Here is a 13,793-nt window from a genome sequence, read left to right on the forward strand (position 1 = left end):
CAAGCCACACTTATCTAACATTGCCTAAAGTGAGTTATGGCAATGTTAGTTAAGAACCAAACAGCCCCTACATCTACCGTGTAAACTATAGTAAATTTCTGTTAAATATAAAATGTACGTCCGTGATCTACTACCTCCAATCTCAGAATGTATCAATCTAGGATGGACAATGTATTTAGATATGAGGCGTGTCCAAATACATTGTCCTAAGATAGGTCTCATCTCATCTTAGGTTGTTATATTCTGGGATAGAGGGAGTATCTACGTCGTACATGTTGAAACTTTCAGAAACAACCCCGTCTCATCCAGACATTTAGCACGTTAACCCCCTCACTCTACCCACTGTCCAAATGCACAGGGGCAGGGCTCCGATTCAAAATCCATCCCTAAATTGGCTACTCCAAGCTCCAGCGATGTCAGGGAGTCGACGGTCGGCGGCTGCCTCGGCCGACATTATAGGTCTTACTCTCCTCCCTCCTCCCACATGCTCTCCCCCCTATCCCGTTGGTCCGTACTCTGTTTTTCCCCAAAATGTACTTCCTGTTGAGTTGGACATGTTCCTAATTTCAGATGAGCTAGGGGTTCGACTCTATCGGTGCTCATGTAGGGAAGGCATGCGAATTCTCCACCTGTAGCTGCCTGCATATCCTTCTCCCGTCTCTTCCCCCTCTTGCATCTGGTCCCTCATCCATTGGCCTGCCAGTTCCTTCCACACAAGAGGTACTAATGGTGTTCCTCCATTTTATTTGTTCAACTGATTCTCCTGGAGCCCTTCCTCTCACACACAAGATGCTGATGTTGCTCTTATATTTTATAGCCAGTTCTTTTTTCACTAGTTTGTGTTGTTGTCCTGGTTACTGTGAGGTCATCCACGAACTGTTGCTTGGGAGGCTGGGACTAGTTATGCTCTTTATTCCATTTTTAAACTATTACTGTTCAACTGATGCGGTACCTCCTTTTTAGGATGTGCTCATCGAGCCCTACTACTAATTAAAATGGTTCATTAGTGAACATGACTGATCTGAAAAAAAATCCAATGTAAAAATTATGCCTCTTGTACAAATTAATAGAATTGTGCATTTTAACACATGAACAACAATAGAACATGGCAACAATGATGATTTCATTTCATATATTTTGTTGCTTAGTTTTTACCATTAATTGGGTGTGCCCTATTATAAAAATAAAACTCTTACATATAGGATTCCAATCCTACGAAGTGTTCCAGGAGAGTGAAATGAGCATGGCAAGGAGATTAGAATTTGATGATGTACATTCTGATGCGGAGTCAGTTACTACAGGTGTTCCGCATCGGCGAGCACAGTACATCAGACCTCAAAAGTCTACAAGCATCCCATTTTGTGTAAGTAGTATCAACGCCCTATTTTCGTTAACTTTAGTATTTCCAATATATTCTTTGATTTTTTTTTCTCAGTATGCACTTCATAGGGTTCATATTTTGTTCCAGAATGTGATGATTCCATGGTGCCACACATAGGGATGACTTTTATGGATGTGGAATCAGCCAAGGAGTTTTATGAATGCTATGCTCATAGAGTTGGGTTTTCAATCCGTATAGGACAACACAAGAAAGTTGATGGAGTGGTTCTTTACAAATGTTTCCTTTGTGCAAACAAGTATGCTCGGAGCCCACAAGCCGTCACCTCCTCCACCACCGCGCACCACGTCTCCTCACGCAACCACACAATTGACCAGCAGTTCTTCTCTCTCGCTGTTCTCCTTCCTTCTCCATGCTCCAGCTCGTTGCTTTGCTTTGGCATCGGCCATGATGGCCATCCTCTCTCTGTTTTGGATCTAGCGATGGAGTTGTACCATTGTGAGAAAGGTGAGAAATAGAATGATGTATTTGAAAATGTACATAGCGGGGGGGGGGGGTGGTTTCTTTGCAGTTAATTACACAATGTTTATATCTGTAGTTTTTCTTAACATCTCAAACATGGTGCGTGAGAAAGTATACCTCTAATCAAGTCAATCTATTTGCAAATGAAATGTACAAATAACTTTAATTTCACAGCATGTTTAGTATTCTTTTTTAGATAATAGGTAAAACCCATATATGGGTTCATAGACCAACATGGGTGTATGCAGACAAACAAAGTATATGGGTTCATAGACCCACCGGTTCATATAAGAGAACAGCCACCTTTAAAGAGTATAACCACACAAAAACTCCAAATGAAAGAAAGGAATAAGAGAAAGTTTAAGCTTTTAATCTTCCTCTAAAATTCCAGCCATTCCTAGATAAAAAGCTAAGCACATTGGATTCCAATATTATGCAGTTTTTTTTTCATCAAACTTCCTCATTCATCCTCAAGCAACAATGCCCATTGTCGTGCCCAATATGTCTCTTTAAAGATCACCTGCAAAAATAAGTTAATTTTGATACCATTAAATACCACATCATTCTTTCACAATCATCGTCCAACAAAGTGTCGTAATGCCTCCGAAAAAGTGATACTTTAGCGTAGGTTGACAACCGCTAAGCCAAATCACTGAGCAACACTATTAGGATTCGGAATCTGGCATTTCATAATCTATACACCATCTATAGATCGGGCAAATGATAGTGGCAGCTCACTTTACATAGGTCATAAAAGATTAAAGCTGGGAATAATATAGACAATCAGAATGTTAAATGTAATTTGAAATTTAATGATTCCTTTTTATAATTGTCTGACAAAGAAATTTAATCTTCACTTTTCAAATTAGGAATTATTAATTTTGATAACGATAGTAATTTTGTGAATGCTATTAAGGATATAAGGAGTTTAGAAATATCTAGGTTAAGTAATGTTTAGAATTGAAAGATAAGCAAATTTCTATTGTTTCTTCTAAAAATGATTTGGTTGATGACCAGTTGGAGGATAATTCAATTTTGGAAAAACTTTGTACTGAAATTATGGAGGAGGTGATTATGATTGTAATTTTCATACCACCTTAGGTTTTGTATTATCTTCTCTGGAAAAGAGAAATGGTAAGAAAGTTAGGTGCAAGAAATAAAATCAAAGTTGTTTTAATGAAAGAAATTTTTGGAATTATGATGGGTTTAACAAACAGAAAAAACATAAGTTTATTTCTGACTGTACTAAAGAACATTAATTAGATTTCATTGCTTTATCAGAAACTATTAAGAGAGATTTTACAAATTCTGTCCTTAAAAATCTCTTTGCTGGCAAAGATTTTTTATGGTGCTGTAAACCTCCTAAGGGACATTCTGTAAACCTCCTAAGGGACATTCTGGTGGTATGTTATTAGGGATTAATTTACAGACTTTTGATATTGGCTTATTTGATAATGGTAATTTTTATATTAAGTCCCATTTTTGGAATAAGATTGATAAGTTTAAATGAGCTTTAGTTTTGGTGTATGATCCATCACACAATGAATTTAAGGAGTAGTCCTGTGAAAAAAGAATAATGATAATTTTGATAACAGATGGCATTTTCTATTTAATGTTATTATAGATGACATTAGTCTTACAGAGCTTACAATATTGAGGAGGAATTTTACATGGGCCAACATGCCAACTTATGAGAAGTTAGATAGAATATTAATGTCGACAGTGTGGGAACAAAAAAATTCCACTGTCCATAGTGTTTGCTTTCAATAGAGACATAACTAATTACACTTCTTTACTTTTAACATAAATTCTTCTTCTACTTGTAATAGCCATAGAGACATAACTAATTACACTTCTTTACTTTTAAACACAAATTCTTCTTCTACTTGTAATAGCCATCAAAACTTTAAGATTGATTTAGGTTGGCTGTTAAGGGATGGATTTGTGGATATGGTCAAATTTTTAAAAGGTTGGGCCAAGTAGAATATTGGCTCTTATAAAATAGAGAAGAAGGTTTTGTTAGAAAATCTTGATTTTCTTGATAAAAAGCTGATTCAACTTTGTTAAGTCAAGAAGAGCTTGATACTAAACTTTATTTGATGAATGGGTCATTTTGTTTGCTAAGAGAAGAGGAAATTAAATGGTATCAACGAGCTAAGACTAAAGATATTTTGAAAGGGGACTCAAATACTAAATATTTTCATTTGGTAGCAAATGGTAAGCATAGGAAAACAAGGATTTATCAGCTACATCATGGTGGTCGGGTAAATAATGGTGATGCTAATTTGAAAGTGCATATCACAAACTTACTATAAAGATCTTTTTGGCCTTCCTGAAGCTTCTTCTTTGACGTTGAATGAAAGTCAAATAAGTGATATTCCCCATGTTTCTCAATTAAAAAATAATGCTTTAGTATAAGATTTTACTAAGAAGGAAATTAAAGATGCAATTTTTCAAATGGAACGTAATAAAGCTTTCCGGATGGATTCCCAGCTGAGTTTTATCAAGTTTTTTGGATTGTTATTAAGCCAAATTTGGTTGATTTATTTAAAGATTTTTATAGTGGTAGTTTACCTCTTTACTCTCTTAACATTGGTACTATTATTTTATTGCCAAAGTGTAAACAGGTTATGTAGATACAACAATATAGGCCTATTTGTTTACTTAATGTCAGTTTCAAATTTTTTACTAAAGTTGCTACAGATAGAATTTCTGGAGTGGCTCAGAAGGTTATTAGTCCCACACAGACAACTTTTATACTTGGGAGGAATATTATGGAAGGGCTTTTCATTCTTCATGAAACAATACATAAATTTCACCATAAAAAAAGAGATAATACAAGAAATGCTATTGACAAGCGTCCAAGTCCCAGAAATGCCATTGACAAGTGTGAGTTCCAAGAAATGCCATCGTACAAACAATTTTGTCCCAAAAATGCCATCGTCGTTAGGGTTCCGTCCAATTTGCGCCGTTAAATACACTGTTCATCCTATATAACTTAATGGCGTGGAATGGACAGAACCCTAACGGTGATGGCATTTTTGGGACAAAGTCATTTGTACGATGACATTTCTTAGAACTCACACTTGTCGATGGCATTTCTGAGATTTGGACACTTGTCAATGGTATTTCTTGTATTATCTCAAAAAAAAAGGAGTAGTGTACTTTTTAAGATTGATTTTGAAAAAGCTTATGATAGTGTAAAATGGTCTTTTATTCAGCAAACTTTGAGAATTTTCAAACCTATAAAGGTTTAAGGCAAGGGGATCCTTTATCTCCAATTATTTTTAATATAGTTGTTGATATGTTAGATATATTAATAAAGATAGCAAAAGATGATGGTCAGATTTCTGGAGTGGTCCCACATCTGCTTGATAATAGTTTATCTATTTTACAATATGCTGATGATACTATTATTTTTTAGAGAATGATATAGAGAAAGCAAAAAATATATATATGAAATTGATTTTCACTGCTTTAGAAAAATTATGTAACCTCAAGATAAATTTTCATAACAATGAATTATTTTGCTTTGGCCAAGCAAAGGAATGTCATAAGTAATATTCAAATATTTTTGGGTGCTACTACGAGATTTTCATATTAGATATCTTGGCATTCCTATGCACTTTAGAAAGTTTAGTAATAACGATTGATTAACGGTTGAACAAAAAATTTGGGACAAACCTTGAGGATTTGGGATAAATGAGGTTAAATCATTCTTGTCTCAAAATTTTGATATGAAGGATTTGGGTGTAGCTGATGTTATCCTAAACATTAAGCTAATTAGAGGTGAGAATGAGATTACACTCTTGCAGTCCCATTATGTGGAGAAGATCTTGAATCACTTTGGCTACATTGATAGTAAGCCTTCTCCAACACCTTATGATCCCAGCTTGTTGCTTCGCAAGAACAAGAGAATTGCTAGGAATCAACTGGAATACTCCCAAATCATTGGCTCGCTTATGTACCTGGCTAGTGCAACTAGGCCTGATATCTCCTTTGCTGTGAGCAAGTTGAGCCAGTTTACCTCTAATCCGGGAGATGATCACTGGTGTGCGCTTGAGCGAGTAATGCGCTATCTGAAAGGTACTATGGAATTGGGGCTTCACTATACTGGGTATCCTGCAGTACTAGAGGGATATAGTGATTCTAACTGGATCTTTGATGTGGATGAGATCAAAACCACTAGTGGATATGTCTTCATACTAGGTGGTGGTGCTGTTTCGTGGAGGTCTTGCAAACAGACCATTTTGACGAAGTCAACCATGGAAGCAGAGCTGACGGCACTGGATACTGCTACTGTTGAGGCAGAATGGCTGCATGATCTATTAATGGATCTGCCTATTGTTGAAAAACCGGTGCCGGCTATCCTTATAAATTGTGACAATCAAACGGTGATTGTCAAAGTGAATAGTTCTAAGGATATATGAAATCGTCTAGACATGTGAAAAGACGATTGAAGTCTGTCAGGAAATTGAGAAACTCCGAAGTTATAACGTTGGATTACATCCAAACAGCTAGAAACCTGGCTGATCCCTTCACGAAGGGACTATCACGAAATGTGATAGACAATGCATCGAAGGAGATGGGTTTGAGACCCATGTGAGTTATACTATGGTGGTAACCCAATCTATGTGATCGGAGATCCCGTGAATTAGAACCTGGGAAGAACAAACCATTAGTAAACTAGAGGAGAGTACTAATCTATACCCTCTCTAAGTGAAGATGCATGTACTCTCGTGAGCTGCAAGGCTGGTTGGCTATGCCTTAATGTGTTCTGTTGGCTTTAATTAGCGAAGATGCTGTCCTGCAGAACATTCTTGAAAGAACTCACTTTTGTGAGCTTGACTGTTGGTCGCAGTCTATGGAAATTTTGGGTGAATCTTCTAGGAAGCTTACTAAAGACCTGGGAGTATGACTTATACGCTCCACCCGAGGGGTAGTCTATAGACGGTCTAGTACCAGATAAGACTCTGAGTGAAACTTGCTTGCACAAGACTTGCAATTCAAGGCGCAGTCCATTGGTCAAGTTGTGAGTAAGTGTAGCTTGGAGTTCTAGGTGGATGTTCAATCTTAATCGGTCTCCATCGAACCACTGGTATATAAACAGTACATTGGAAAAGGCAAATCTCAGTGGGATTTTGAGATTTGGTGGGGGATTGTTGGAATTAATGGATGGGCTAAGGCCCACTCAAAGATTAATTCTTTGGAAAATCACAAAAGCCTACCTCATGGGATGGCATGCATGGGGAGTTTAGTACCACCTTGCTTATTCTAGGAGAGGGGGACCTCCTTAAAAGGGAGGATGCCCTCCTAGCCACTTGAAGCATGTGTGGTGGAGAGAAGAAAGGGAACACATGCGCGCGCTCGCTAGCCTGGCCTGGCCTGGCATGGCAGGCGGCGTGCGTGCACGACGTACGCGTCAATGGTCCGCAAAATTGGCTCCTCGCCCTTGCGTAGATGCAGCCTCCTTTTGCAGTTTTGTTTTGCTACGGGAAATTCAGATTTGTTTTGTTTTGGAAACATTCCGAAAAATCCGGTGCATGAAAACGGCGTGGAGTCCAGATAAGTTACGCGCGACTTATTCGGTTCGGTTATGCGGAGTGAAGATCGTGCGGGCGCCTTGATCAAGCGACCTATCTCTATATAAACCGAGTCGCCGCCTTCACACAACACACGCGAAATCAATCTAGGGTTTGCCTCCTACTCTGTGCTGCGCCGTCGCTCGTAGACTACTCCATCCCGTTCGCCGGCGTGCACCGGCGATCGGGAGAGCAGATCTTCGGAACCTGTGCCTTCGACGTCATGCACAAGGAGAAGGCGGTAATAAGGTTTTTGGGAAGCGCTTCGCGCGACTGCTCCCTGTTCGTTCGCGACGGCTCGTCTTCCTCTTCGCTCGCGTGCTGCGCGCCTTCGTCGATGTCCGCAACCGTGAGTGATTCCTGCCGAGCAAGTGGTTGTTTCTCAACCTCGGTACATATTCAATATGTTGCGCATATTTGATCTGTTCATGTTTTACTGCTTAGTTTACATGTGTAGATCTAATGATGCGTTAATGCTAGTATACATCTGCAATGTCATGATTTATTTATGGAATATATTAAATCATTATATGCCTATCATCTCAACATCGACTACGGCATAAAGAGCTATTATCCGTGTTGAGCAATCTTGTCGGTTTCTTCTCCAGTCCAAGTATCTGCATTGCTCCTTTAAAAAGACTCCAACAGCGGTAGTAGTAGTGAATCTGCCAATCCACCTACTCCCATTTTCTATTTCTATGTATCACCCTTTAACTTCTTAAATATATAATAACTAATAAATCTTAAATCTAAATGGATATCCACATATAAAATTAACGTGGATAGCCATATTTTAGGAAAATGTGGGTAATATATTGCATGGAAAATATAATTTATTTATTTTAGAAAAAAGTGTGATATTTTCCTTTTATCCGTGTCAAAGCACGAGCATTAGCTAGTATTTCCAAAAATACTTTAGTAGTGGTCAGTTTAAGGCTCTTCCTACATGCGTCTACGCGAGTGCGGAGTAGTCGAGGTCATTGGGAGCGACTCTGACGATCCAATTGGTAAGGTAAGGTTCCGATTGACATTGAAGTGGTTGACTAAGCTAAGGTTTACCACAACCATCTCGTTTGTTGATTAGAACTTACTCTATCCGTCCCCACTTAAGCATGGTTAAATTAGGTACAGTTTTAAAAACTATTTTTTTACTTTAAATTTCTTATATACTATAATGTTTGTAACAACAAATCATAATCACATAAAAATAAATTTAAATAATAATCTAAATTTATTATTTTCATCAAATAAAATTTAATTCATAATAAAATAATTATTGATCAACTATTTAAAGAGTTTATGCGTACGCATCTTAGTGAGTAGGACGGAGCCATGGAGGGTGTATTATTTGGAATATTTGTGAACTTACTAATGGATGGTCAAAATTTGAATACAAATAGTTGAAGTACTAGTGTGTAATGATAATAAATATAGTAAAAACCGAATTATTTCGTGCTAGGATTTTAAACATCGTGTAATCCCTTCTTTGTAAAATAAATTTAACTTTCATATACGTATATTCCAATATAGGATATGTTTAGATTGACGTACAGAATTTTATTTTTTTTTCCGAGACAGTGGTGTTATAGAAAAAAAAAGGGGGGGGGGGGGGGGGGCCCAAAAACACACATATATCTTGGGTCAAAGTGCAGTGAGAAACATCAAGACTACATACAGATCGCACACGACCGGTGCGAAAAGAGATCGAATCGAACCGAAGCCGAAGTGAGGAGAGCGGCGAGCCCCCGTCGCCGGCGATGGGCAAGCCGACGCTGCCACCCGTCGTTGTCGTCGTCGTCGTCCTCCTCCTCGTCGTCGTGCTGCCGGCGACGACCTGCGGGGCGGACGCGGGCGGCGGAGGGGAGGCGGAGGAGTTCCAGATCCCCCGGGACGGGAGGGTGCTGGAGCTGGACGACGGCAACTTCGACGCGGCGGTTCGCGCCGCCGGCCTCCTCTTCGTCGACTTCTACGCGCCATGGTGCGGCCACTGCAAGCGCCTCGCCCCTCAGGTACCCCTGCCCTCTACCTCCACCGACCCATCCCCCTGGCCCCTGCCATACTATATAGCTTTGCTGCGACCGCCGCCGGTGAACTGCTATGCTCGCGCTGCACCATGGCCCCCGTCAGGCTCCGTTTCCCTTGTTAGCAACTGCAGTGTTGGTGGTGCTACTCACGATCAAGTAGGCAAATCGGCTGGGGGATTTGAGGATTTTTGTTTTTGTTTTTAAGCAGCGAGCGAGTGATTCAAAGGTGTGCAGGTTGACACTGCCATTTTGAATTCAGATGACTTGGGTGTCATCGCAGACATCTCAAAAGGGAAGAGAAAAATTCAACTCCACTCTACTTGTGGTGACTCTAGAGTTTTGCCACCTAATGGATTGAGCGCGATTTTTATTATGCTTTGTTCATCTGTGTGTGGATGTCTTTGCCTCTTTATGAAATGGTGGATAGGTGAGCCGTTGCTTGTGTTGCAGTTAGATGAAGCTGCTCCGGTGCTGGCTGGATTGAGCACACCCATCGTAGTCGCCAAGGTGAATGCCGACAAATACAAAAAGCTCGGATCGAAATATGGAGTAGAGTAAGGCACCACCTTAAATAGAGATGTGTGGTTCACTGAACACTGAAAAGATTGAGATGCCTAATGTTTCTGTATTTCTAAATGCAGTGGGTTCCCCACTCTGATGCTCTTTGACCACGGAACCCCAACAGAGTACACTGGTTCAAGGAAGGCCGATTTGCTCGTTGAGAACCTTAAGAAGCTTGTTGCGCCTGATGTTTCTGTTCTCGAATCGGACTCAGCGATCAAAAGCTTCGTTGAGGATGCTGGCATGGGTTTTCCATTGTTTCTCGGGTTTGGGGTGGATGAATCCTTGATTGTTGAGTATGGAGCGAAGTACAAGAACAGGGCCTGGTTTTCTGTAGCAAAGGATTTCTCTGAAGATATGATGGTCTTTTATGATTTCGACAAGGTCCCTGCATTGGTTTCTGTTAACCCAAAGTATCGTGAGCAGAGCATTTTCTATGGCCCTTTTGATGATGGTATGCTTGCTATAATCATCTACTACTCATTTTTTATTCATGTACTCTGAGGGAAAGCCTCAATAACAGTCTCATTCTGCTCGATCCTCCTTTTTGTTCTCCACTTATCTAGTAATGTAAACATGTAGTTTACATAGTGTAGACACCACGTTTTGTACAAACTAACAAACGTGGACACATGGAATACATCCTTTTTTTCAAGCTTGATGATTTGTTGCTGCATTTGTTGATGTAGGAGCCTTCTTGGAAGATTTTATACGGAATTCCCTTCTGCCTTTAGTTGTGCCCATGAACAGAGAGACTGTCAAGATGTTGAATGATGATGGGAGGAAAGTAGTTCTTATGATTTTACAGGATGATGAATCCGATGAAAAATCCCCACGGCTGATAAAAGTATTGAGGTCTGCAGCCAGTGCAAATCGTGATCTAGTGTTTGGTTATGTAGGAGTCAACCAGTGGGAGGAATTCACTGAGACTTTTGATGTTAAGAGCTCAGAGCTGCCAACGATGATAGTCTGGGACAAAAAAGAGGAGTATGAAATAGTAAGTAGATCAATTTTCACATTCCTCTTTCAAAACAAACGCTTGTGTTTTTTTCTTATGAGATGCCAAAGAATTTGCCTATTTTTATTTCTTAAGTTTAATTCATGTCTCATACTCTCATATTGTCATCACATTCTGTTTGAAATGATCTCTTCATATTTACTACTTACTCTAGCTTGAAATTCCTGTCTTGTTCATCTATTCAGTTTTCCGCATGACTAATTGGCATGCTTCTTGTTCAAGGTTGAGGGTTCAGAAAGGCTTGAAGAAGGTGACTATGGGTCCCAGATTAGCCGTTTCCTTGAGGGATACAGGGCAGGAAGAACAATAAAGAAGAAAGTGGGCGGTCGATCCCCGACCCTGCTTGGTGTGAATGCGGTGTACATTCTCATCTTTCTGGTTGCTGTTCTTGTTCTTCTCATGTATTTCTCTGGGCAAGGCGAGGAAGATCAACGACCAAGACAACGAGCCCATGAAGATTGAAGATGTACAATAGTGTCATTCTTGAAAGATTAAAAGGTCCAATGAGTTCCTGCTTCTGGTCTGCAGTAGATGGCTCTTGTGACTCAGAGAGGGGGGTAGCGCGGTAGGGATTCAGATTGGATGACATAGCATATGCATGTCACAAGGTGACAGCGTAGATCTCAGTCCTCCAAACCAAATCCAACAGCTGAGATTCATCCACGTCATCGCGAGTTAAAATTTAACTCGTAGGAGTAAAAATTTTACTGGGAGTAAAATTTCAGGAGTTAAAATTTTACTGGAGTTAAATTTTAACTCGTGATAACGTGGACGAATCTCAGCCGTTGGATTTGGTTTGGAGGGCTGAGAGCAAGGATAATGGTGAGCTAAGCAAGCTATATGTTTATGTGGAAGAGAGAGATAAAGAAAAGTGGGGAGTGTTGGCTCTCATGCAAGAGCTAGCTCTACACAAGCTCCAAGAAATATGTATTAAATTCATAGTGAGATAAAGAGAGAGGATGAAAAAATAAAGCCAACCTTATAGCTAACCTATTATACATGTTAGCTTTAACATTGGCTTGTAGTAAGTAGTGGGCTGTACTACGCTATCTCACACTGTGACATGCCTATACTATGTCATCCAATCTGAATCCGCGCGGCAGATAGAATGTTATCTGATTTTCATGGCATTTATCTCTGGAGGGTTTCATCCCAGCATCTGTCCTGATATCTAATTGTGCCACTTGTCAGTTATCAACCCCTCACATTTTTTTTCTTAATGTGAAGAGATTAGCTTATGGATATTGTTTTACTTTCACTTCCAAGTTCCAACCCAGAAACAATTTCATTGAATTTTGCTACTAGCCTCAAGGCTTCGTTTATTATCTTCTCTGCACTTCAAATTATCTGAATATGTGCATCGTCTATTATTATGTTCATGTGTAAAAAGAACAATTCTAAGGAAATCGACGACTTGCTTTCGATAATTTTCCATCATTTTTAGATAATAGATAATTTCATTAAGTAATGAAATTCACAAGAGTAATATATCGATATTAATTGAGCAACAACAGAAAGCTATTGATCCCAGGTAGGACAATCAACCGAAACCCATTGTTTGCTAACCCCCAAATTGTACATCCCAATTTCAGCAAATCTTTCACACAAATTCAAGCGAATTTGAAGAACAGAATTCCAACAATTTCCCCTACATGCGAGTGCAGGAGGGGTCGAAGTCGTCGGGGGCGACCCTGGCGATCCAGTCGGTGAGGCTGCGCTTGACGTCGGCGTGGTTGACGAAGGCGAGCTCGTACATGCTGCACAGGTTCACCACCACCGTCTCGTTCAACGCCGCCGTCGGGTGGCCCTCCAGCGCCGCCTCGAGCACCTTGATCGCGTCGCCGAGGTCGCGCGAGTACATGAGGCACAGCGCCTTGTTGTTCACGGCCACCGCGTCCGCGGCGTCCGCCTCGATGCACCGCTCGTACTCCCGCACCGCCGCCGCGTAGTCCTTGGCCACCACGCACTCCAGCGCGCGGTTGCGGGCGAGGAGGCTGGCGTGGGCCGGGTCGCCGCCGGCCACCGACTCCACGTGGCGGAACGCGGCCGCGGCGGCGGCGAGGTTGCCGATCTGGAGGTGGGCGTAGCCGAGGCGGGAGAGGACCGCCGGGTTGCCCGGGTCCAGCGCCGCGACGGACGCGAGGAGCGCGAGGGCGACGTCGAACTCGCGGTGGGCGAGGTGGTCGGCGGCGAGGAGGGACGCGACGAGGGACTCGCGGCGGCGCCACTCCGGGTGGGAGGCGTCGGGGCGGGCGCGGACGGAGGAGAGGAGGGTGTAGAGGCGGTCGAGGGCGAGGGGGCGGTCGGCGGGGAGGAAGAGCGGGAGCAGGGCGTGGAGGAGGCGGAGGAGGAAGGGCGGCGGCGGGCAGCCCGGGTCCGGGCGGAGCGAGGCGATGAGCGCCGCGGCGTCCGCGTAGCGGCGGAGCTTGGCGAGCGAGAGGGCGGAGAGCGCGGAGAGGAGGAGGCGGTGCCGCGGGTGCGACGCGTCGTCGAGGTGGGAGAGCAGCGACTTCCACTGCCCGCGCGTCGCCAGATCGTAGGGCACGGAGAGGTCGGGGAGGCCGAGCGCGGCGGCGGCGGCGGCGGCGGGCGGAGGAGGAGGCGAGGCGGGGGTGGAGTTGGACGCGGCGGCGGCGGCCTCCGCCATGGCTGGATCGGGATCTCGGAGGTTGGAATCGGAGGATCAGAAGAAGAAGAAGAAGAAGAAGACAGAGGCTGGTCGACGAAGTGGGCTTGGGTTGTACACT

At 42.1% G+C, this 13,793-nt stretch overlaps 2 protein-coding genes and 1 long non-coding RNA gene across 3 annotated transcripts; 2 read left to right on the forward strand and 1 right to left on the reverse strand.

Annotated features, from left to right (window-relative positions):
- Positions 1-361: 361 nt before the first annotated feature.
- LOC127764092 (uncharacterized) lies at positions 362-2,211 on the forward strand. Its single transcript, XR_008015802.1, has 4 exons — positions 362-459; positions 571-720; positions 1,203-1,363; positions 1,469-2,211. It is a non-coding gene; the product is annotated as an uncharacterized LOC127764092 (long non-coding RNA).
- A 6,898-nt stretch (positions 2,212-9,109) lies between these two features.
- Positions 9,110-12,284, forward strand: LOC127763464 (protein disulfide isomerase-like 5-3). The gene is made up of 5 exons (XM_052288172.1): positions 9,110-9,452; positions 9,918-10,021; positions 10,109-10,482; positions 10,718-11,025; positions 11,269-12,284. The coding sequence occupies exons 1-5, from the start codon at positions 9,201-9,203 to the stop codon at positions 11,506-11,508; spliced, it is 1,278 nt and encodes a 425-aa protein (XP_052144132.1). The 5' UTR covers positions 9,110-9,200; the 3' UTR covers positions 11,509-12,284.
- A 292-nt stretch (positions 12,285-12,576) lies between these two features.
- LOC127763465 (uncharacterized) lies at positions 12,577-13,793 on the reverse strand. The gene has a single exon (XM_052288173.1). It carries the CDS (start codon positions 13,691-13,693, stop codon positions 12,695-12,697), a length of 999 nt encoding a protein of 332 aa, XP_052144133.1. The 5' UTR covers positions 13,694-13,793; the 3' UTR covers positions 12,577-12,694.

Source organism: Oryza glaberrima, chromosome 2, assembly GCF_000147395.1.
Source record: "Oryza glaberrima chromosome 2, OglaRS2, whole genome shotgun sequence".
NCBI classification, from domain to species: Eukaryota; Viridiplantae; Streptophyta; class Magnoliopsida; order Poales; family Poaceae; genus Oryza; species Oryza glaberrima.

What these genes read in the sequence shown, in the direction of transcription:
- LOC127763464 (XM_052288172.1), top strand. Translation starts at nt 9,201, where the DNA reads ATGGGCAAGCCGACGCTGCCACCCGTCGTTGTCGTCGTCGTCGTCCTC. An exon ending in GGATCGAAATATGGAGTAGA is followed by an intron (nt 10,022 to 10,108) that starts GTAAGGCACCAC and finishes TTCTAAATGCAG; the next exon opens with TGGGTTCCCCACTCTGATGC. An exon ending in AAAAAGAGGAGTATGAAATA is followed by an intron (nt 11,026 to 11,268) that starts GTAAGTAGATCA and finishes TTCTTGTTCAAG; the next exon opens with GTTGAGGGTTCAGAAAGGCT.
- LOC127763465 (XM_052288173.1), bottom strand. Translation starts at nt 13,693, where the DNA reads ATGGCGGAGGCCGCCGCCGCCGCGTCCAACTCCACCCCCGCCTCGCCT.